A 22,213-nucleotide genomic window follows, 5' to 3' on the forward strand; every position below is an offset into this window, starting at 1 on the left:
ATTAGCATAGGTAATTTCTTGTCACGACCCCGATTCGCCCTCTGTGAACCATCGTGACGACGCCTAGTCTTTACGACTAGGTAAGCCTAAAATGCGGAAGATAAACCAAATTTGCGAAAGAAAATAATTTAAAATAGAAATAGAGTAATAAAACAACATTTAAAAGTGCCGCTCGACATACACAATATTAACTCTTAAAACTAATACATTTTCCTAAAACCCGGAAACCCATGAATCACAAGTTAAGAGATACATAAGAAGCTCTAACTCCAGAAATGACTAACCAAAAGGGGAATACTGAAGGACTATACTATTACAGAAAGATAGAAAGGGACTCCTCAGTTTGCAGACAAGAGCAATTGATTCATGTGGGTTGATTTGTTTCAAACCGGCCTGAATCCATTCAAGCTCCGACCAGGTCCTTCGAGTCATGTTATTTCTTACATTAGCATAGGTAATTTCTTGCACTGTTTCAATTTCTTTTCTTTGCTATTTTCTTTTCTTTGATTTTCTTCATGTTGTTGTTCTGCTAGTAGCCACATGATTTAGGTTTCTTATTTTGTTCAGAATTGTTTGTTTACTCCTGCATTTATTGATTTAGACTAATTAGTAGTTTAGGGTTAATTTGTGCATTTTCATCATAATCATTAGTTGGTCAGTTTTTTTTCTTTTTTGGCTAGGGTTTGTTTAAAATTGGTTTAGCTTGTGTCAAGTTAGTTTGATTTAAAATCAGCATGGTAGTTTTCTTTTGTTGTTTTAATTCCCTGATATAATGATGTTAGTTTTGTTCAATGGGTTTAATTCTTAGAAAATGACTCATTAGTGATTAAGTCTGGACTCATGCTAGTGTTAGGTTCAAATGTTTCTATTTTTCTGTCTCATTTATGATTTTAGTTCGTGATAAAAAAATTTAGGTTTAGTTAAAGGTTTAATTGAATTAGGATTTGTGCCATTTGATCTTTATTTCCATTTGATTCTGGTTTAATGTTGTTTGCCTTAGTCTGTAAATCAATAGAAACTTGTAGGGACCTAATTGAGTTAAAATGGAACTTGAGGGAACTTCAGAGCCTAAAAAGTGAATATCTAGGGAAGAGGTAGTTTCTAGAAAGTGTACAGCTATCCTAGCCGTTGTAAAAAGATGCTGAAAATAGGATAAGAGGGACAACTGTACCAAGGGCTGTGAGAAAGGACAGTACTATTTTCAGAATTAGGATAAGAAATATTCCCAAAATATATCCTCCCTAAGCAGCCTATATATGTAGTCTATTTCATTCTGAAAAGATCAGATTTTAAAAAACCCTAAAAATATTCTCTGAAAAAGTTCATCCGCTGTGTTCTTAGAAGTTGATTCTTTTCCTTTTAGCAAAAAACACTCAAAGAACTCCCTGATTTCTTCTAGTCTTCATAAGCTGAAAATATGGTTTGAAAGTGAAGAGTTTTTCCTGGTTTTCTCTTGGTTTTGATTCTTGGTTGCTGGCCTGTTTGGGTTTCTGCTACTGCTCCTTTTCTTTTGAGTTTTCAACCAATTTTTCATCTTATACTTGTTGATTTTTGACTGTTGTTCATTCAAGGTACTGCCTTCATTTCTTCCTCATGTACTGCTGTTTCCTTTTCTGAAATGATATACTAGTAATGAGTTTGTACAATGAAAGAGTTTTTATGTGATATTTGATTGATTTACTATGAATGAAATTGAATCTATTGTTGAACATGACTCTTTCTATTTGGTCTGTTTCTGTTAGCCAAATGCTCTAGGTTTTAAAGCTTATCCTAAATGCTGTTTTTATTAAAGTCATGCTATCTTCTCTTATTTCTTTCAAGTGAATAACGTTTGTTTTCCTTAATGTCACTTAAGGATGTTGGCAAACCATGAGATAGTACCTGCTGATTTGGTCATTAGTTGGCCAAATCAGCAGGCTCAAAAGCTGGAAAATTGAGTTCCTACTGTTTAATATGAGAGAGACCAAACTTTGATGGACAAATCATATCCAAAAAAAGGCAGGGATTTTTCAGGTTGCTAGAAATTGTAATAGATTAGTTTTTAATGTAGTTAGTTTATATATTTAATAGGTTATGATGTAATGTGTTGATTTTGAATTTTTTTTCTTATTTTTATGTTTTGAGGACTGTAGTGAACTAGGTTTTAATTTCATGAACTAGGATTCAAAACAACTGTATTAGGATTTTAATTATGTTGTTGTTGTACTTTTTTTATTAACAGTAGTGGTGTAAAGAGGCCAGGTTCTGAGCCCACTCAATAGAGTTAAAAGGTCCATTTCTTTTATTAAATAGGGTTGAATTTGAAGCCTAGATGAATCTAGGTCTAGGACAATGGGCAAAAATATCCCAAAAGGGAGCTGGAAGGTTGTCTTTGCAAGAATAGCCAACTGTGATCGGTATTTTCAAATTTTGGCCAATTAGCAAACACAACCCTAAAATTTTCTTTCCTTAGGTGCTGAAGGGCCGTATTTGCAAAAGTATTTTGTTTTGAATTGTAATTTTGAAAAATTGATAATCTTCTTTTGAGTAAAAATAAATCATGGTCTTTTAACCGATCACTTTAAATAAATGTGCTGGATGAGCACTATTAAAAATGAACCCTTCAAAGTTCTAGAGAAAATCCCGCTTGAACTCCATATGTGGTGGAATGACCTAGGAGAAGTCAGCAAAGGTGCTACGATAAAAGCTTTGGGCGGTCTCATTGGTCTTTGGAAGATTAAACCGAGGTTGGATATAATTGAAGCTTTAATACCTTTTTGGGACCCGTCACATAATGTGTTCCATTTCTCTGTTTTTGAGCTAACCCCTACACTTGAGGAAATAGCGGGCTATGCTGGTCTTAGTGGGAATCTCAGGAACCGGTACCCAGTGGCACCAAGAGCGGTGACTCCTCACAAGTTTCCGGACCTTCAAAGTATCAGTTGGGAAGTTAAAGATGGAAATTTGTCTGAGGGATTTTGCACATTCTACTTCCTGTACCGTCGTTATGGGGATCCCCATAGTTTTGAGGCTTCGAATACCGGTCTAACTTATTCAGGGAACAAAGGCAAATGGGAAGCACGTCGGGGACTGGCCTTCGTAGTGGCATTTTTAGGCACCTTAATTTTCCCCAGGAAGGATGGACATATAGAGTTGGGGCTCTTAGGAATGGCCGATTTCATGATTAAAAAGGCTAATAACACTATTGTACCGATGATCCTAGCAGAGATTTATCGAGCTTTAACTTGTTTGCTGAGCGGGGGGAAACTTTTTAAGGGTTGTAACATGCTTTTACAACTTTGGATGAAAGAACACCTTTGCCATCGTCTGGGGTACATGAACTATGGTATGACTGGTCTTAACTGCATTGAAGGACATGAAACCGGATGGAGGATCATGAGTTTCCAGAGGGTACAGAGGCATGGTTCACATATTTGAGTTCTTTGACTGCAAGCAAAATTGAGTGGAATTTCGGTTGGCTCCCGGTCACTGAAGTCATTTATATGTCGACAGAAGTGTGCTTTCTTCTATTAATGGGTCTTCGGAGTATTCAGCCGTATGCTCCACATAGGGTTCTGCGCCAGCTAGCCAGGTACTAGACTATCCCTCATGATGAAGATTTGAGTCGACAAGTCATTGAACTAGGTCCAAAAGCTGCATTCCCTGAAGATAAGGTTCGCCAGATTTGGCATCAGTGCAGGTTCTTGGAGCCAGAGACTCAGGTACGAGATTTGTCCAAGGGTGAGTTAGAGCCTAGTTACACGGCCTGGTATGGTAAAAGGGTTCAAGTCTATCAAGAGCCCGAATGGCTTGCCAAAAGGCCCCACATCCAATAGTTCACTGATGGGGCACGCGAACAATGGGATTGGTTAGCAAAGGAGAAAAACTACAGGGCCACGATAAGCAAATTGGAGGGGCAAATCAGAGATCTGAAATTTGATAGTAGTGTACAGGCTGCTACTGATGAAGGGGAGAAGAAAAAGCTGGCCCAAGAAAACAAAGCCCTTCGATCCCAGATCAAAAGAATGAAGATAGCTGCTAAGAATATGGAAAGGAGCTGAACAGATGAAAGACTCATAAATGGTCTTAGGAGGAAAATATGTGAGTACGGGAATGGTTTGGAAAAATCTGAAGGTAGTCTGGCAAAAGCTCGGGCATAGTTTACAAAGAATGCAGAGGCACAGGCAGAGTTTGTTCGACAATTAAAAGGGAAATATGATAGAGAAGTCGCAAACCTGAAGAAAAAGCTAACTACCTCGAGAATAAAATGGCTAAACAAACAAAGAACTTTAAGGCAGAGAGGGAACATTGTTATGCATTGATGGCCCGACTGGAGGAGGACATGCAACAATTGTAGGAGCAAAGCCATAATGACACCCAAGTTTTGGAAGCTAGATATCAACAAATTGGGCGTCTGCTCCAAGAAAAAAGGCATCATTAGAGAGAGGATTAGAGCAATTGCTGACTACATCGTCATGAAATGCCATGAGTGTGAGGACATGACTAAATCCACCTTCTTCGTCGCAGTGATGACCTTTGTTTGCCAAATAATGGATTACCTAGAACGCCTCTAAGGAGATCTTGCACGTAGGCCCGTGGCGAGACCGACTGATGTCCCACGGGCCCTTGTAGTAGTTTTGGAAGCACTTATGTATTCTTGATTTTCTTTTTGAGTCTGTATTTCAGTTTCCATTTCTAGATTATGTTTCGAGTTTGTTTGTAGTTTTTCAATTCTTAGTAAGGTATGGTGGAGTCATTGTAATAAAAAAATTAGAAGTTTTAATGAAAAATTTGAAAAATCCAAAATTGTTTCTTTCATTTATTTCTGCATTTATTCCTTGAACTATGCGATGATCTGATTCACGCAGCGTCGTGTTATGTAGGAAATCCCCATCAGATCCGATCATGATTTTAGATAACTCGAATAAAAGAGAAAACCGAAAAAGAGAAAACCAGAGAAAAAAAAGAGAAAACCAGAAAAAGAGAGAAAACCAGAAAAGAGAGAAAACCAGAAAAAGAGAGAAAACAAGAATAAGAGAGAAAATAATGCAGGAGAGAGAGTACAAAGACAAGAGAGCAAATAATTAAAAGCGCCAAAAAGAAAAGAAAGATGCAAAGACCTAGGAGATAAACAAAAGCCAGGTTGAGACACACAACCGTTGCAAAACATGTAGAAATACATTTAACTGTTTAGGTGCATTGTATCCCCCAATGTGATATACCCTATGTGTTAATTATCTCAAACTAATCGGTTCGTTGTGTATGCTTTGAGTCCAGGTTCTATTTTTAACGTGGTTGGTTTTGTGGTAACCTGGCTTCGCACCCTTACTTTACAAGATCTATGGGAAGTGTCGAAATGTCGGCAGAGAGTCATCTACCAACAATTCCCATCCTAGAGGATAGCCCATTATCGGTCATTTCGACATTAGAGTCAGAAGTTGCTGAAGAGAACAGGGTACTGCGTCTCCACATGTTGGAAATGTGGGACGCTTGGTCTAACGGTAGAGAGCTGCCTAACACAATACCTGGTTTTCCTGAGATGATTCCCAGAAAAGTGGAACCTCCAACATCCCTATAAATTACCCAAACACCCCACTTGGATACCCCACCATGTCATCCCACTTCATCGGAATGCCTTCTAAGGTTCGCCCCCAGGCACTGATTTCGGGAGTGGCTTCTAACATATTCACTGCCCCACTAACCTGAGCTACGGCACAACCATCATTGCCCAAGCCCAACTTTGAGCTGTCATCCTTTACTTTCCAAATACCACCATTTCCATCAGACATGGCTCATTTCACCACAAACTTCTACCCTCAACAACCTCAGTACGAGTTTACTATGGGACAAGAGAGAACTGTAAAGAATCCCAAGCATGATGAGATCACTCGGAAAAAGAAAAACATAAAACAAAGTCTCAAGAACATGCATGGCCTGAGTGGTCAGAAAAGTGTCTCATATGCTAACTTGTGCATGTTCCTGCATGTTCATCTGCCCATCGGTTTCAAGACTCCCAAGTTTGAAAAGTATGACAGACATGGGGACCTCATAGCTCACCTAAAAAGGTATTGCAATCAGTTGAGGGGAGTGGGCGGAAAAGAGCTCCTAATGGGTTACTTCGGGGAAAGTATAGTTGGAATTGCATCCAAATGGTATATGGACCAAGACATCTCCTGCTGGCACATATGGGATGACTTGGCCCGAGATTTTGGTAGACAGTTCCAGTACAACGTGGATATAGCTCCGGATAGAAACTCTTTGTCTTATTTCAAGAAAAAGTCTTCGGAGAGCTTCCGAGAGTATGCCGTCAAGGGCATGAACAAGCTGCTAGGGTGAAACCCCTAATGGATGAGACCGATATGGTCAGGTTTTTCTACAAGCCCAAGAGGCTGATTACTTAAAAAACATGATGTCTGCTTTGGGCAAGCCATTTGCAGAAGCCATAAAGTTTGGGGAAATGGTAGAGAATGGTTTAAAAATGGGTCGTATCTTGAGCCAGTCGGTTATAAGAGCTACTTCCCAAGCAATCTAGAGTGGGTCTGGGGGCGCGACAAACCAGAAAAAGAAAAAAGAAGTGGCAATGATGGCCTCAGGTATAAGAAACCCCTGTCAACCCCGAGGTTACTTCGGTTCCTCCTCAAACACCCCAAAACATTATTTCCCTCACCAAGATACGGCATACGCCATGACTCCTCAACTCTATTCAGTGATGAATGCCCAACTATACGCTCGGCCACAACAACAGTATAACCAAAACCGAGCTCCACCTCCCAGAAATAACCCTCCTCACCGAGCTCCATACAATCCCCGCCCCCCACAGAACAACTTTCCACATAACGCCCGTGCCCATGAGCCAACCAGAAAGAACAACTTCATACCCATTAGTGAGTCGTATTCCAGCCTCTTCCCAAAGTTGGTCCAACTAGGTCTGTTGCATCCCGCACCTCCAAAAAGGCAAAATCCAGAGTCGCCCTTCTACCGACACGGTACCCGATGTGCTTATCATTCAGGAGTAGAAGGGCACGACACTGAGGATTGTTGGACCCTAAAAAGGGCGGTTGAAAATCTGATTGAACAAAAATGGGTAGTGCTAAGGGATGAAGAGGTCCCCAATGTAACTAACAACCCATTACTAGCTCACAACAACGGGGTGGTTATTGGGATGATCTGTAAAGACAAAGAGTTTGACTTGGCTTTGAAAGCTATCATTGCTATTGCCGATGTTGTAAGGAAGCCCTAAATGGTAGCAAAGCAAGCTAAGGATGAGAAGAAAAACAATCCCATTCCTGAAAGTGTAGAAAAGGTTGTGGAAACCAAGACCGGGGTAGTACCTCCTAAAGATGCCATTCTATATGTTCCCAGGGCACCTAGGAAAGAACAATTTGTGTTGAGTTCCCCCAAAAGGTTTGAACAAAACAAGGTCATGCTGATAATACCAAAGATGTACGTACCAAAGGGGATTTATGTGGCACGGGGGCCGGTAATTTCACCCAGGCTGACTGAGCCCGTGGTTATCAGTCGCGCACCACAGAAGCCCATGAAGGATCCCACTGCCATCCCCTTGAACTACAATAAAGCGGTAGTAACGTACAAGGGAAAAGAAATCGTAGGGGAAGTGAATGAAACAAACCCGTCTGGGAAGTACCTCAATCTGGAAGAAGTGAACAATGCCAAACAGAAATTCTGCTAAAAAAGCCAGTCAGTGCCGAAGAGGTAGAGGAATTCTTCCGAAATATGAAAACTGTGGACTATGATGTAATTGACCAACTCCGGAAGTCTCCTTCCCATGTCTCACTTTCGTCTCTACTCATAAGCTCGAGTGAACATCAGAAAGTGCTGATAAAAACTCTTAATGAGGCATATGTTCCAGTCGAGACCACTGTTGAGCAATTGGAAAGAATGGTAGAATGATTTTTTTGAAGTCAATCAGATCTCCTTTAGTCAAAATGACCTGCCACCAGAAGGGGCTGCCCACAACAAAGCTCTTCATCTGACAGTTAAGTGTGAAGGTTACTACGTAAAAAGAGATACGTTGGATGGTGGATCTGGGGTTGACATCTGCCCTCTCTCGACCCTACAAAGAATGGAAATTGGGACTGAAAGGATCATGCCCAACAATGTTTGCGTGCGAGCATTTGACGACATCAAAAGGGACACGATAGAGGAGATTGATTTGATCCTAACCATCATCCCTGTGGATTTTGAAGTGACATTTCAGGTTTTGGACATGGACACCTCCTACAATTTTCTCCTAGGAAGTACTTGGATCCATGCGGCCGGGGCCGTACCTTCTACTCTCCACCAGATGGTTAAGTTTGAGCATGAAGACCAAGAAATCGTAATTCATAGAGATGATGAGCAATCAATTTACAGGGACTCGTCAGTCCCATGTCCGGAGGCTAAAGAAGGTAGCGAGCACATAGTCTACCAAGCTTTTGAGATTGTGGTTGCAAACCAATGTGAGGAAGGAACCCCGTGTACTCAACCCTTTTAGTCCAACACATCAATCATGGTTGCCAATGAGATGATCAGGCATGGCTACAAGCTCGGGAAAGGGCTCGGGGCATCTTTGCAAGGCATTACGGAGCCCATCACCTTGACTGCCAGTGAGAACTTCTTTGGTGTCGGTTTCCAAGCTACAAAAGACGACGTGAAATGGGCTAAAGAACGTAAGAACGATGGGTGGGTTCTACCTCAGCCGGTCCCGCATCTCGCCAGAACTTTTGTTAAACCAAGGTACATAGAGTAAGAAGATGGGGCCTTCACAGCCAAAGAAATTGAGGACATCTCTGGGGCAATGAGGCAAATATTATATGCGGCTCATATAGTCCATCCGGATGAAGGCTCAAGCACTGCTGAGGTGCAATATATAGGGCCCAATGCCAAGCTTCAAAATTGAAAGGCTACTCCATTCTTAGTCAGGCGGGAATTCCGGTAGTTCAGTCTTTCCATCTTTTCTGCATTCCAAGTTATTTCAGGGTGTAACTCGAATGTCTTTAGTTTATTGTCTTTAAAATTCCAACGTAAACCCTTCTATCTTCAAATTCAATGAAATGAAATCAATATTTCATCGTCAATGAATCTCTTTCTTTATTCTTTCTGATTTTATTATTTTTCTTATTTCTTCTTTCAGTTATAATAATGCGGACCTAAATAACATGATATGCTTGCGGACTTCATGCCCAGATCCTGACATGTTGTCTAACTGTGAAATAATGAATCAAGAATCAGAATACGATGAAGATGAGGCTTTTAGGGAAATAAACCGAGAATTAGAATAATTTGAGAATAAGCCTAAGCCAAACTTAAATGAAATTGAGCCAGTTAATTTGGGTAGTTCATAAGAGGTCCAGGAAACCATGATAAGCATTCACAGTGATGAAAGAACTAGGGATGCATTGATCAAGATTTTGTTCGAATTCAAAGATGTGTTTGCCTGGTCCTATGATGATATGCCAGGACTTAGTGTTGATTTGTGGTGCACAAATTGCCAACTTACCCCGATTATCCCCCGGTCCAACAAAAGCAGAGAAAGTTTAAAATGGTTATCAGTGACAAGATTAAAGAAGAAGTCACCAAACAACTGAAAGCGGGTGTGATCCGAGTGGTCCGATACACCACATGGTTGGCTAATATGGTCCTAGTGCCAAATAAAAATGAGAAAACCCGAGTGTGTGTTGACTATCGGGCTCTGAACAAAGCAAGACCCAAGGACAACTTCCCATTACCAAACATCCACATCCTTGTTGACAACTATGCCAAACATGTGATACAGTCTTTTGTGGATTGTTATGCTGGGTATCATCAGGTCTTGATAGATGAGGACGATGCAGAAAAGATAACCTACACCACACCTTGGGGTACTTATTGTTATAGGGTCATGCCGTTCAGTTGAAGAACGCCGGGGCAACTTACATGAGAGCTATGACTGTCATTTTCCATGACATGATGCACCAGGAAATTGAGGTGTATGTGGATGATGTGATCATTAAATCAAGAACGCAAGATGACCATGTACGAGATCTAAGAAAATTCTTTGAGCGTCTGCGTAAGTATGACTTGAAGTTAAATCCAGCTAAGTGTGCATTTGGAGTACAATCTGGGAAACCTTTGGGGTTTGTAGTTATTCGGAGGGGCATTGAGCTAGATCCAACAAAGAAAAAAGTCTATTCGGGATTTGCCTCCTCCGAGCACCAAGAAAGAGGTTATGAGTCTGCTGGGTAGGTTGAATTACATCAGCAGATTCATTGCTCAGTTGACTTCCATGTGTGAGCCCATCTTTAAGTTGTTGAAGAAAGATGCGGCGATTAGATGGACATATGAGTGTCAGGAAGCTTTCGACAAAATCAAATAATATTTGTCGAATCTGCCAGTGTTGGTTCCACCTGAGCTGGGAAGGCCCTTGTTTTTGTACTTGACAGTACTGGAGAATTCTTTTGGATGTGTTCTCGACCAGCACGATGTGACCGGGAAGAAAGAACAAGCCATATACTATTTGATCAAGAAGTTCACTAGTTATGAAGCTAAATACACTTTGTTGGAAAGAACTTGTTGCGCCCTAACTTGGGTCGCTCAGAAGCTTAGGCATTACTTGTTGGCGTACACTACCTATCTCATAACCATATTGGATCCTTTGAAGTACATATTCCAAAAGCCGATGCCCACGGGAAGGTTAACAAAATGGCAAATCCTGCTCACCGAGTTCGACATAGTCTATGTCACCCGCACAACGATGAAAGCTCAAGCTTTGGTAGATCACTTAGCTGAGAATCTTGTCGATGATGAATATCAACCTTTGAGTACTTACTTTCTGGACGAGGAAGTAAATTCAGTTGAGGTAATTCCAGAGGACACTAATGCTTGGAAAATGTTCTTCGATGGAGCTGTGAATGCAAAAGGTGTCGGGATTAGGGAAATTTTGATTTCGCCCACTGGTCAGCACTATCCAGCCACAACCCGACTTCGGTTTTTCTGCACGAACAACACTGCCGAGTATGAAGCCTGCATTATAGTCATGAACATGACAATCGATCAGGACGTGGAAGAATGGTTAATTATGGGAGATTCTGACTTGATTATCCGACAAGCTCAAGGTGAATGGGAAACTCGGGATGTCAAGATTCTTCCATACAGGCAATATGTGGAAGATCTTAGCAAACGGTTCAAATCCATCGAGTTCAGGTACATTCCTCGGTTTCACAATGAGTTAGCCAATGCACTAGATACTTTGGCCTCGATGCTACCGTATCCAGGCAATGTCCGCATTGACCCATTGGAAATCCAAATCCGAGAAAGACATGGTTATTGCAATACAGTTGAGGTAGAACTAGATGTTCAGCCATGGTATCATGATATCAAAAGATTCTTGAAAACAAAGGAATATCCCGAGCAAGCTAGTGGAGACCAAAAGAAAACCATTAGAAGGATCGCCAATGGCTTCTTCTTGACCGGAGAGGTCTTGTACAAAAGGACTCTAGATCTAAACATTCTAAGATGTGTGGATGCCCAAGAGGCCAGAAGAATCATGAATGAAGTGCACACAGGAGCGTGCGATCCCCATATAAATGGATACGTCCTTGCAAAGAAAATCCTTCGAGCAAGTTTTATTACTGGATGACTATGGAAAAGGATTGCTTCGGTTTTGTCCAAAAGTGTCATCAGTGTCAGGTACACGGTGACCTAATTCATGCACCGCTTTCAGAATTACATCCTATGTCAGCACTGTGGTCGTTCGTTGCTTGGGGTATGGATGTCATTGGGCCAATCGAGCTAAAAGCTTCAAATGGTCATAGATTCATATTAGTTGCCATTGACTACTTCACAAAGTGGGTCGAAGCGGTCACTCTCAAAGCCGTCACTAAGAAAGCAGTGGTAGACTTCGTGCAATCCAATATCATCTGTCGTTTTGGTATTCCTAAAACTATCATTATGGACAATGCTGCAAATTTGAATAGTCATTGAATGAATGAGATATGTGAAAAAATTTAAGATCACGCATTGGAATTCCACCCCTTATCGGTCCAAAGCTAATGGTGTTGTTGAAGCAGCGAACAAGAACATCAAGAAGATTCTTAGAAAAATGATTCAAAGTTCTAGACAATGGTATGAAAAGTTATTGTTTGCATTGTTGGGATATCGCACAACTGTGTGCACATCAGTTGGAGCAACACCCTATCTATTGGTTTATGGCACTGAAGCCGTGATACCCACCGAAGTTGAAATTCCATCTCTCCGAATCATCGTTGAAGCTGAGATTGAGGATAATGAGTGGGTCAAGACTCGTCTATAACAGTTAAACCTGATTGATGAAAAGCGGATGGCCGCAGTTTGCCACGGGCAGTTGTATCAACAAAAAATAGCCCGTGCCTACAACAAGAAAGTGCGGCCTAGGAACTTTGAAGTGGGGAAACTTGTTTTAAGACGTATTCTCCCGCATTACAAGGAAGCAAAAGGAAAATTCGCTCCAAACTGGAAAGGTCCATGCATTATAAGAAGATTATTGCTGAAAGGGGCATTGTACTTGGAGATATTGAGGGAAATGACCCTGAAAAAACTGTCAATGCAGACACGGTCAAAAGGTATTATGTTTAACCATTCTGCGATACCAAGATTCTCCGGTTGGTTGACAAAGGATTTCATTCTCGCTACCCAAACACTTTAACCCTTTGCTAACCCTTTGAGTCGGTTACCTTTCTTTGATTACCCTCTTTGGAACCCGAAAATGCTTGTAAATTCAAAAAGAAAAATCTAATAAAAAACTAAGTTTCTCTAAACTACGTTCGACTTGATTTCAAAAGGATACGTAGGCAGCCTCTCTCTATGGTTCAGTCACACCAAAACAAAAATTCACACCCCCCCCCAAAGTTGAAACTGGGGCAGAATTTATAATGGTTCGGCGACGGTTCACCTGAAAGGTTCCAAAGTTGTAATTCAATCCAAACTCTTTCACCCTAAAATCCCGTTCGAGGTCCTTCTGATCCATCGGTAAAGAAGTTCAAAATGGGAGGTTGTTAGTTATTTGGATCTGATACAATCAAATGAGAGAAATAAAATGAGAGAGTCTTATTGGTGAAAACCCACACGGGCACTGTAAGGTAATGGTGAGCAGAGAAGTTGAAAATAAGAGAGTCTTTTTAGTAAAAACTCACAAAGAGCACTATAAGGCGACAGCGAGAAGAGAAATGAGAGAGGTCAGTTGGTGAAAATCCGCAAAGGGCGCTGTAGACATGTGATTTTTGACCATCCCCCAAATTGTTTATATATTAGCGTAAAATATTTAATTTAGGCATAATATAGATATTTTAAGTAATTTTAGCTCTTTTTACTTTATTTATTACAAGAAAACAAAAATCACAAAAAATAGGTTCATTAATGTTTTGTAGTCATTTTTAGTCTAAAAAAAATATATAAAACAATAGTATCGTATTTTTATTTTAATATGATATTTGAAAATACCAAAAATAGATTTGTTCTAATGATTAGTATTATTTTAATAATTATTTGAATAGTAGGAATAATTAACAAATGAGCCCGTATTTTTAATCTCGTTCGCAGCGAAAGAATAGAGCTTGAGCTCGAGCAACCCATCGTTAAGCCTAATTTTGGACCTAACCCATAATTTCTAAGCCCATAAATCCTAGGCCCATAACCCCCTTAACCTAAAACCCTACAACCTAGACTCTACACTATACAAGAATGCTTTAACACTAAAGAATTAGGGAGAACAAACAAAAAAGGCTAAAAGAAAAGGCTGCGCAAAAAGGAGCCCCCATCGAATCTCTTTCTTCACCAACGAAGAAAGCTTCTTCGTTCAAGAAGCTGGAACGGAAAAAGAACGAACAAAAGGGGCTAAAAAAAACGCAAAGCTGCGCATGATCGAAATGAAAAGAAGGCAAAAAGGAACGAAAAGAAGCAGCAGCTAAAAAGTTGCGCATCATCTTCTTCAAAATCAGCAGAACGACCCCCCCCCCCTGCGCGTCATCGTCTCCGACGACCCCTGCGCGCAAAAACGACCTCCCTCCCTCAAAAATCCAGCGTCATCTTCTTCAAAATCAGCAGAACGAACCCCCCCTGCGCGTCATCGTCTCCGACGACCCCTGCGCGCAAAAACGACCTCCCTCTCTCAAAAATCCAGCAGCCACGGTCGTCATCTTCAACCTCGACGACCAACTCCACCCCTCAACAGTCCGCTGCCGGAAACACAACGACAGTCGCATCAACTCCACCCTCAACCAGACGAATCCCATCCAACGACCCCTTCCCCGTTCTTCTTCTTCGACCAACAGCCCCGCAACCAGCCATAAACACCTCGAAAGCAGCCTCCTTTTCCTCACAAAACAACAGTATTTTGGTCGGGTTCGAGTCGAATTTTCCGGCGAGTTTCGAGGTTTCGTTGGAGAACTCCGTCCATTATTCCGGTAGGCAGTAGCTTTTGGGGGAAGAAGCATCTTGAGGTCATGTTCTTTAACCTTGATTTTTACTGTTTTCTTTTAATATAAATGGTTGAAACTTTACTTCTATTTGTGTTAATAACTTGGATTTGAGATTGAATTGATTTCTTATACTGTTTGTTGGGTTTCATTTGGCGGTTAATTTTCCTTGCCGATTAGTTATTTGATTTGCAAAGTGACATATTCCGCCATATGTGAGTTCAAGCTTATATTTTCGTACTTCTTTTTATTTCCTGATTATGTTTTGAGGCTTTGCTTTATTTTTATTTTTTTTGAGAAAGATAAGGTTTTGCCCTATCCGGAGGGAAATCATACGAGTTTTCCCAAAAAGGCAAATAGCAGGAATACTGCGTAAGATTCATTTTCCTAAAATAGGCCAATTTATAGTTGGAGAAAGTTGCTAGTGTCAGAACAATGATTATGCAGGTGGATGGCGTGACACACGAAATGCAACTGATAATTCATTAGCGCTTTAATCGCCCTCTTAATTATATTGTGATTGTGTACACGTTCGCGTGACATAATTACGATTATAAAAACTAGTTCGGAGTATGCATTCAGGCAACTTCGACCAAACTTTCTTAATACTAATAAAGCATGATTAATTGTGGACACGTACGCGTGACATGATTTTTGACGCGCCAAACAAATGGGTACACGTGCGCGCGACCCGTTTCAATATGATCTTCTTAATTAAAAAGCGGCGAAAAGTAAAAGCACGTAGGTTCTAAGTTCAGTAATTAAACAATTTAGTTAAGCCAAGTATAATCAAAGCGGCCGTGCTAGAACCACGGAACTCGGGAGTGCCTAACACCTTCTCCTGAGTTAACAAAATTCCTTATCCGGATTTCTGGTTCGCGGACTGTTAAACAGAGTCAATCTTTCCTCGATTCGGGATTCTAAACCGGTGACTTGGGACACCATAAATCTCCCAAGTGACGACTCTGAATCTTTTAATAATAAATCCTGTTTCGATTGTCTTTTAATTGGAAAAACTCCATTATACACCCTTCGGGGGTGTAGGTAAAAAGGAGGTGTGACAGTTCTGACGACTCTGCTGGGGATCGAACCCAGAATCTCTAGTTCAGGGTTCAAGAATTCGAGCTTGTTAACATGATTTTTACTTGGCATTATTTATTGTTGATATGACTATATTTTGTGAACCTTTTGTGCTAATTGCTGCCTATTTACCGCTTTGATATTGTTTGAATTGTATATAACTGTCTTCTTACGCCACCCCTCTGAGTCATCTGAAAATGGTGCACACATTCGCGTGGCCCGCTTTTCTGTAGAAATTATGCCAAATAGAACGAGGCTGGGCAAACGACAAGGCCGGGTAGACTTCAGTGCTCCCGATACGTCGCCCCCTCTTCGGCTCCAATTGTCCGCTCGGGTACCCAAGTCTAGAACACCACCCCAGGATTTAAATCTAGAAAAACACAGCCTCATGCCGGATCCCTAGTAGGAACGTTTGTTTGCATCATGTGCATTTTGACTTTGGAAACTCAACACAGGGGTTGGGTCTGTCTAGGACAAGTGCACCTAAAATGAAAAGACCATCTTGATGCATCCTATGTGCTACATGTTGCATTTATTCAAGGGTAAAAGGGTCATTTGGCGGACCAATGATAACTAAGGGTAAATGAAGAAGTGAGAAAAAAAGAAAAAAAAGGAAAAAAAAACAATGAAAAAAGAAAGAAGAAAAAAAGAAAAAAAGGGAAGGGGAAGTGTGAAAATAATGCAAGTAGGGTCTAGTTATGTTTTTTTTTTTTGTTACATTTTTAAGAAAAAAGACAAAAAAACATGAAAAATTGAAAAAAAATTGCACTTTTTCATCATTTTTCAAAAAATCAAAAATCAAAAAAAGAGAGGAAAAGAAAATCCAAAAAGATTTTGCATGTTTCGTCATTTTTCAAGAAAAGCAAGAAAAATGTGATTTCTATGAATTAGTGATTTTTTTTATTATTCTCGCCCGTACCAATTTGCCCGAACTACGCATACCTGATTCTCGTCTTTCGGGGCGTGATACGTAGGCAACCCACATAGGGTCCGGTCTTCCTAGTAAATCTTAGGTTCTTGGCTTTGCGGGGTCTTAGCCAAATTTTGCACTTCTAACCACCTTTTGTCTAAATAAGTCATTTTGCAAAAATAGCCTCAATTATCTTGCATGTGTCCAGTAGGGAGTATTATTGTCTCACATAGTGTTGGTTTAAGTTTTCTTATGCAGATGTGGATTTACTTACTGGAGTTTGGGTATGACAGATACCCCAGGATCATTGCATTCAGAAGTTGCTCGAGGAGTCATTTTATATTTTTGAGTCAATTGTTCATGTTTTACTTTCTAGTCATGTATAGTAGTATTCGGTCTTTTAGGTTTGCCTCTTTTGTTATTGTATTCCTTATTTGGTATTTGGAAATGTGTTACAAGTAAAAAAAAAAACAAAAAGAAAAACAAAAGAAATTTTGCGTTTTTATATTTTCGTTATAAGTTTTCTTTAGAATACTAATTCTATAAATGAAAAATTCCCTTTGAGGTTGTTTTTCATTTAGGCAATTAATATCAAAATAAAAATTGCTTTTATATTTCCTTTAATATATTAAGACCAAAAATTCAAAAAAAAGAGAATTTTCTTTAGTACCTCTTTAAAGGTTTTCTTTTAAGATATTAAATCTTAAGATATTAAATCCAAAAATCCAAAAGATTTTCTGTTGAGGTTTTCCTTTGGGAAATTGATGAAAGATGACTTGAAAGAAAAAAAAAAATCTTTTATTTTTATTAAAACTTTAGGACATTGTACATATAAGAAAAAGAAAATAACAATACTTTTTCTTTGGTTTATTTTCAGAGTTTCTTCCTTAGGTAATCAAAAATTCAAATCAAAAAACAGTTTTTTTTTTTTATCTTTTTCATTTCTTGTCTCGAAGTCTTTTCTTCAGGATATCAAGTGAAAATTCAAAATATTTTTCTTTGGTCTAGCCTTTAGGTTTCCTTCTTAAAAAAGAAAAAAAAGTCAAATTTTTTTTCCCTTGTAGGGATTTTCCTTAATAATTTCTCATAGAGTATTTGTTTCAAAAAGGAAAAATACATGCTCGTTAAGCTTGAGTTTAGAATAGGTTATAGAGCATTCAGTCTAGAAAATTCAAAAAAAAAAGGGATTTGCTTCTTTTACTTCTTTTTCTCATCAGAGTAGTCACTAAGGTAAAAAGAAAATAAAAAAGAGAATGTTAGTTTGTTTATTTTATTCCTTATCTCCCCGAACTACGCAAAGATCTGATTCATGCGGCGTCATGATACGTAGGCAACCTATATAGGTTTCGATCGAATCATTTTTTTTACTGTTAAAAGAAAGAAAAAAAAAGAGAGAAAAAAAAAGTGAAGACATGGGATGCGAGAAATGAGAAAGAAGAAAAAGAGCGATAATCAGAAAGAAAAAGGGGAAAGAAAATGAGCGAGCTAAGAAGTGCGATGAAAGAAAAGAAAAGAGAGGATTCAAATGGACAGATTGGGATGATGCCAACTGACCTTATGACCCACGAAGTCATTCTAGAACCATTAATTGTTGCTAGGTGCATTGCACACAATGTGATATTCTTGCTGTTAAATGCCCTAACGCTAACGGGATGACCCCATTTTGTTCCTTTTGATATCTTCATAGCAGAAAGATGGTTGGTTTATGGTTCTCAAAGTAGTAACTCCTCTCCACAACATAAAGTCAAAAGACAATGACAGACAATAACAAAACTGAGTTGGTTGATACCGGGTCCCGAAAGCAGTTGGTTGAACAGGACAATGAGTTGGTTGAAGAGGTAAAGATGTTAAGACAACACATGGCGGACATGTATCATGCTTGGATGACTGGGAAGGCACCACCCCCGCCACCACCTAGATTCCTAAATACTACCCTTACCCAAACGCCGGTCACAGTGCCAGATGATTCCCCATACTCCCCAGATCCACCCACTTATCATGGCTTTCCCAACCACCTTAGTAGCTCTATCACTCATCTTCCAATTACCTTTACCAAAAATTGCCCTCCTGTCTTATCCACCATCCTCAACAATGAACACCCACTCAAAGCTCACGATGCCCAATATTACCCCGTAGAGGTTGCCTACAAGGTTCCTGACTCATACAAGAAGAGCCCTCGGGATAAGCTTCATGTTGAAAATGAAAGGTTCACAGGAAGAGAAGGGAAAGATGAGATACCCAGGAGGCTGAAAGGCATAGAACAATCCTTGAAGAACAAACAAGGAAGGGAAGACCAAGGTAGCATGACTTACAAAGAACTGTCTGTGTCCCCTGACGTTCGCCTGCCCGCGGGGTTCAAAGTGACAAAATTTAACTTGTATGATGGGTGCAGAGATCCAGTATCCCACCTGAGGGTCTATTGCAGTGAAATGAGAAGCATTGGAGAGAAAGATGATTTGTTGATAGCGTATTTCAGTGAGAGCCTGACTGGGGCAGCTTTGGAATGGCATAATCGTCAAGATGCTGGTAAGTGGCCTACATTGGGTGACATAGCTCAAGATTTTGTTCGGTGCTTTCAATACAGATCAGGTGTTGCCCCGGATCGCTCCTCTCTATCTCGAATGGAAAAGAAACCCAAGAAAAGTTTTAGGGATTTTTGGCTCAGATGGAACGAACAAGTTGCTCGGGATAGTCCTCCCATTGATAGAAAAGATGTTGGTGAGCCCCGCCGATGACAGGGTCCAGTGGTCGTTCTTGCTAAACGCTTTCAGCCTCAATGTCGACCACGTGGATATACTTGTAATCCTCCCCAATGCTACTTCTCCCCACAGAACTCCCAAAGTCGTACATCACTTTCCCAGTACCCTGTCCACAATGCACTACCATATGCTCCACACCCACAAGGCCTACACCACTTCCCCAAATGTCTTACCCGCCCCCACGAACCTACCGAAAACCCCCTGGATCAGGTCTCCGGCCCAATCAAGCATTTAAGAATGAGAGGTTGCTGAAAAAAGAAAAGGCTTTCACCCTTATTGGAGAATCATATGCCAATTTGTTCCAAAAGTTGAAGCAATTGGACATTTTGAAGCCGATTCATATAAATTGCCAAACCCTCTGTCAAAGAAGTTTGATTTTTCTCAAAGGTGCGCATATTGCTCAGATGCCCCGGGACATGACATAGAGAAGTGTTGGAATTTGAAGAAAGCAATTCAGAAGCTTATTGATGCAGGTGACATTGTCGTGCAAAATCCAGATGCAGCAGATACTAGCCAAAGTCCATCGCCTGTTCGTAATGAGACGCATATGGTGAGTGTGATTTGTTTTGAAAAGGAATATGAAAATTCTTTTGAGATCCTCGAAGGTCCACGCGCTGCAAAGTTTTCAGTGCTATCAGAGGTTGATCTTAGGAATGAGCTAGCAAAGGGAACCCAAAAGCAATTTATTAAGAACAATGTGATGGAAGTTTGTGAAGGTCCTAGCAATGTTGATACGGAATTTAGTGGCTAAGACGCCGAGCTTGGCAATTGGAAAGACGCTCCTTTCTTGGTTAGCCAAGGAGGAGTTTTGGTGGTTTATTTTGTTGTCATTTCTGTTGTCCGGGTTATTTCAGGGTTGTAATCCGGATATTGTCTTGTGACTCAAACCCTTCTATCCTTTTATTTTGCCTAGTTTGTTTAGTCATAGTAGCCCGTCTAGTGTTGTCTAGGTTTGTTCTAGGTTTGTCACCCCAGTTTAGTTTGTTTGTTTTTTTGTTCAAACCCTTTCACCATCTGTCTAATGCAATTTTCTGTTTTCTGTAATTTCTAGTCATTTTCATTTAATTCTTTTTCTTTTTATAGTTCTTTTCCTGATTGACTCTAGTGACATGACATGTATGCGTAATTCTCGGCCTGGTCTTAAAAAGTCAGTTTAGTCATGAAGCAATGAATGAAACAATTTTGAAGATGATAGGGACATTTGAGGAAAATAAGTAAAGGCATTTTGAGATCACTTGAAGCCCGAACCATGTGAAACTGGGGCAGATATAACATAGAGAAACCCTACTGAAATGGATCATGCCGCATCGGGTGGAAGCTAAAGGCAAGTTTGCCAAATTAACAGGGGCTGTTCATGGTAATGAGAGTGAGGGTGTTGTCCAATGGGGTTGGGTAATTAACAGATGTAGAAGGCAAATGTGTGGATATGGTTATCAAGTCTGGCGCAATCAAAAGATGTTACGAATGTTTTCCTTGGTTTGTTTAATTATGTTGTTTGTACTTGGCATGTTTTGAAGCTTGGAATGACGAAGGCATTTTGTTCTGCTATCTAAACACATTATCCTTCGTTACCCCTTTGAGCCTTGTTTGTTTTCTTTCATACCCCTATTTCGGAATCAGTAGCAAAGATCAGAAACACAAGCATGAAAGATAAGAAAAGGAAGAAAGAAAAAGAGAAAGAAAAGGAAAAAGAAAGAAAGAAAGAAAAAGAAAAAAAAAGAGAAAAAGATGAAAAGAGAAAAGAAGAAGAAAAACAATAAAAAGCAAAAGAAAAAAAAAGAGAAGAAAGAGAAAAGAAAAATCGCAACAACAAAGTAATTTCTATGACATGAACTACGTTCGACCTGATTCCTTTTAAGGATACGTAGGCAGCCTCACGGTTCGGTCTCATCAAAACAAAAATCCAAAAGTCCCCCATGCAAGAAAATGGGGCAGAAGTTGTATTTATTGTGAGAAACCTGATTCCGAAAGTTGTAACTTTAACCCATTTGATTGTTTTGAGTCTTTTATACCCTTTCCTTCTAACCCTGTCCAAAATCCCACATTACGGTCCAAAGAAAGACCTTCTGATCAGTCTTTGAGAAATGCCAAGTCGAGCAGGTAAAAGTAATTCATGTCAGGGGCAGCACTCTGGTTCAAGCAGGAAAAAGAAAAATGAGAGAATCTTATTGGTGAAAACCTTACGGGCACCGTAAGGTGACGAGAGCTGAGAGAAATAAAAAATGAGAGAGTCTTACTGGTGAAAACCCTTGCGGGCACCATAAGGCGACGGTAAGTTCAGAAAAAGAACAAAATGAGAGAGGCTTGATGGTGAAAACCCTTCGGGCACTACAAGTCGAATAAGGATTGCGAATCAGATTGGATGATCGGAGCACTGAAGCCCAGTTTCACAGTTTAGAGGTATAATAGGAGTTGAACATCAAACTTGCTCAACAGAATAGTCTACAGATGCATGTCATGGTCATTAGAGTTGGTATCCACATCTGATAGGTTTCTACTTTGTAGTTTTCTTGTTAGGAATCACCTCTTTCCTTTGTCCTTTACTCTGTTCCTTTTGTCTTGTTTACTTTCTCTTCCTGATTCTGTTTGGTCAAAATAAGGAGAAATGACTTCAAAATCTGCCACCAGCTTTCCAATTGCACAAAACGGGATCTGGCCAGCACATCAGTATCATAAGTTAGGAAAGAACAATAAGCGCACTGAGTTGGTAGCAATCAACATGCTTTAGGGTCCATAAGAAATACAAAGGTTTGGTATATTTCAATTCGCGAACAGTGCAACAGATAGAGGATGTTGGGTGAACGGGTCAAAGGTATTCTCTGTGATGAGGTCAACAAAGAAAGTGTTTAACCAGTGACAAGCGAGGTCTTCCAAGCAAAAATCAAAGTTATCGTGACAAGTGAGGGAACAATAGACTTCAAGGCCAAGGCCAATGATTTAAGTCAGGAAAGAACAGCATGCGCACTAAGTGGATGGAAATTAACGTGCTTTGGAATTCATGAGAAATACAAAGGTGCAATACATGTCAACACAAGAGCACAATGCAACAGATGGAG

At 40.0% G+C, this 22,213-nt stretch overlaps 1 protein-coding gene across 1 annotated transcript; it reads left to right on the top strand.

Moving 5' to 3' along the window:
* The first annotated feature begins 10,711 nt into the window (after positions 1–10,711).
* LOC138875146 (uncharacterized) lies at positions 10,712–11,596 on the top strand. Its single transcript, XM_070153968.1, has 2 exons — positions 10,712–10,864; positions 11,015–11,596. The coding sequence occupies exons 1-2, from the start codon at positions 10,712–10,714 to the stop codon at positions 11,594–11,596; spliced, it is 735 nt and encodes a 244-aa protein (XP_070010069.1).
* The last annotated feature ends 10,617 nt before the right edge of the window (positions 11,597–22,213 follow it).

Source organism: Nicotiana sylvestris, chromosome 8 (genome assembly GCF_000393655.2).
Source record: "Nicotiana sylvestris chromosome 8, ASM39365v2, whole genome shotgun sequence".
Lineage (NCBI taxonomy): Eukaryota > Viridiplantae > Streptophyta > Magnoliopsida > Solanales > Solanaceae > Nicotiana > Nicotiana sylvestris.

What these genes read in the sequence shown, in the direction of transcription:
- LOC138875146 (XM_070153968.1), top strand. Translation starts at nt 10,712, where the DNA reads ATGAAAGCTCAAGCTTTGGTAGATCACTTAGCTGAGAATCTTGTCGAT. An exon ending in AAATGTTCTTCGATGGAGCT is followed by an intron (nt 10,865 to 11,014) that starts GTGAATGCAAAA and finishes ACAATCGATCAG; the next exon opens with GACGTGGAAGAATGGTTAAT.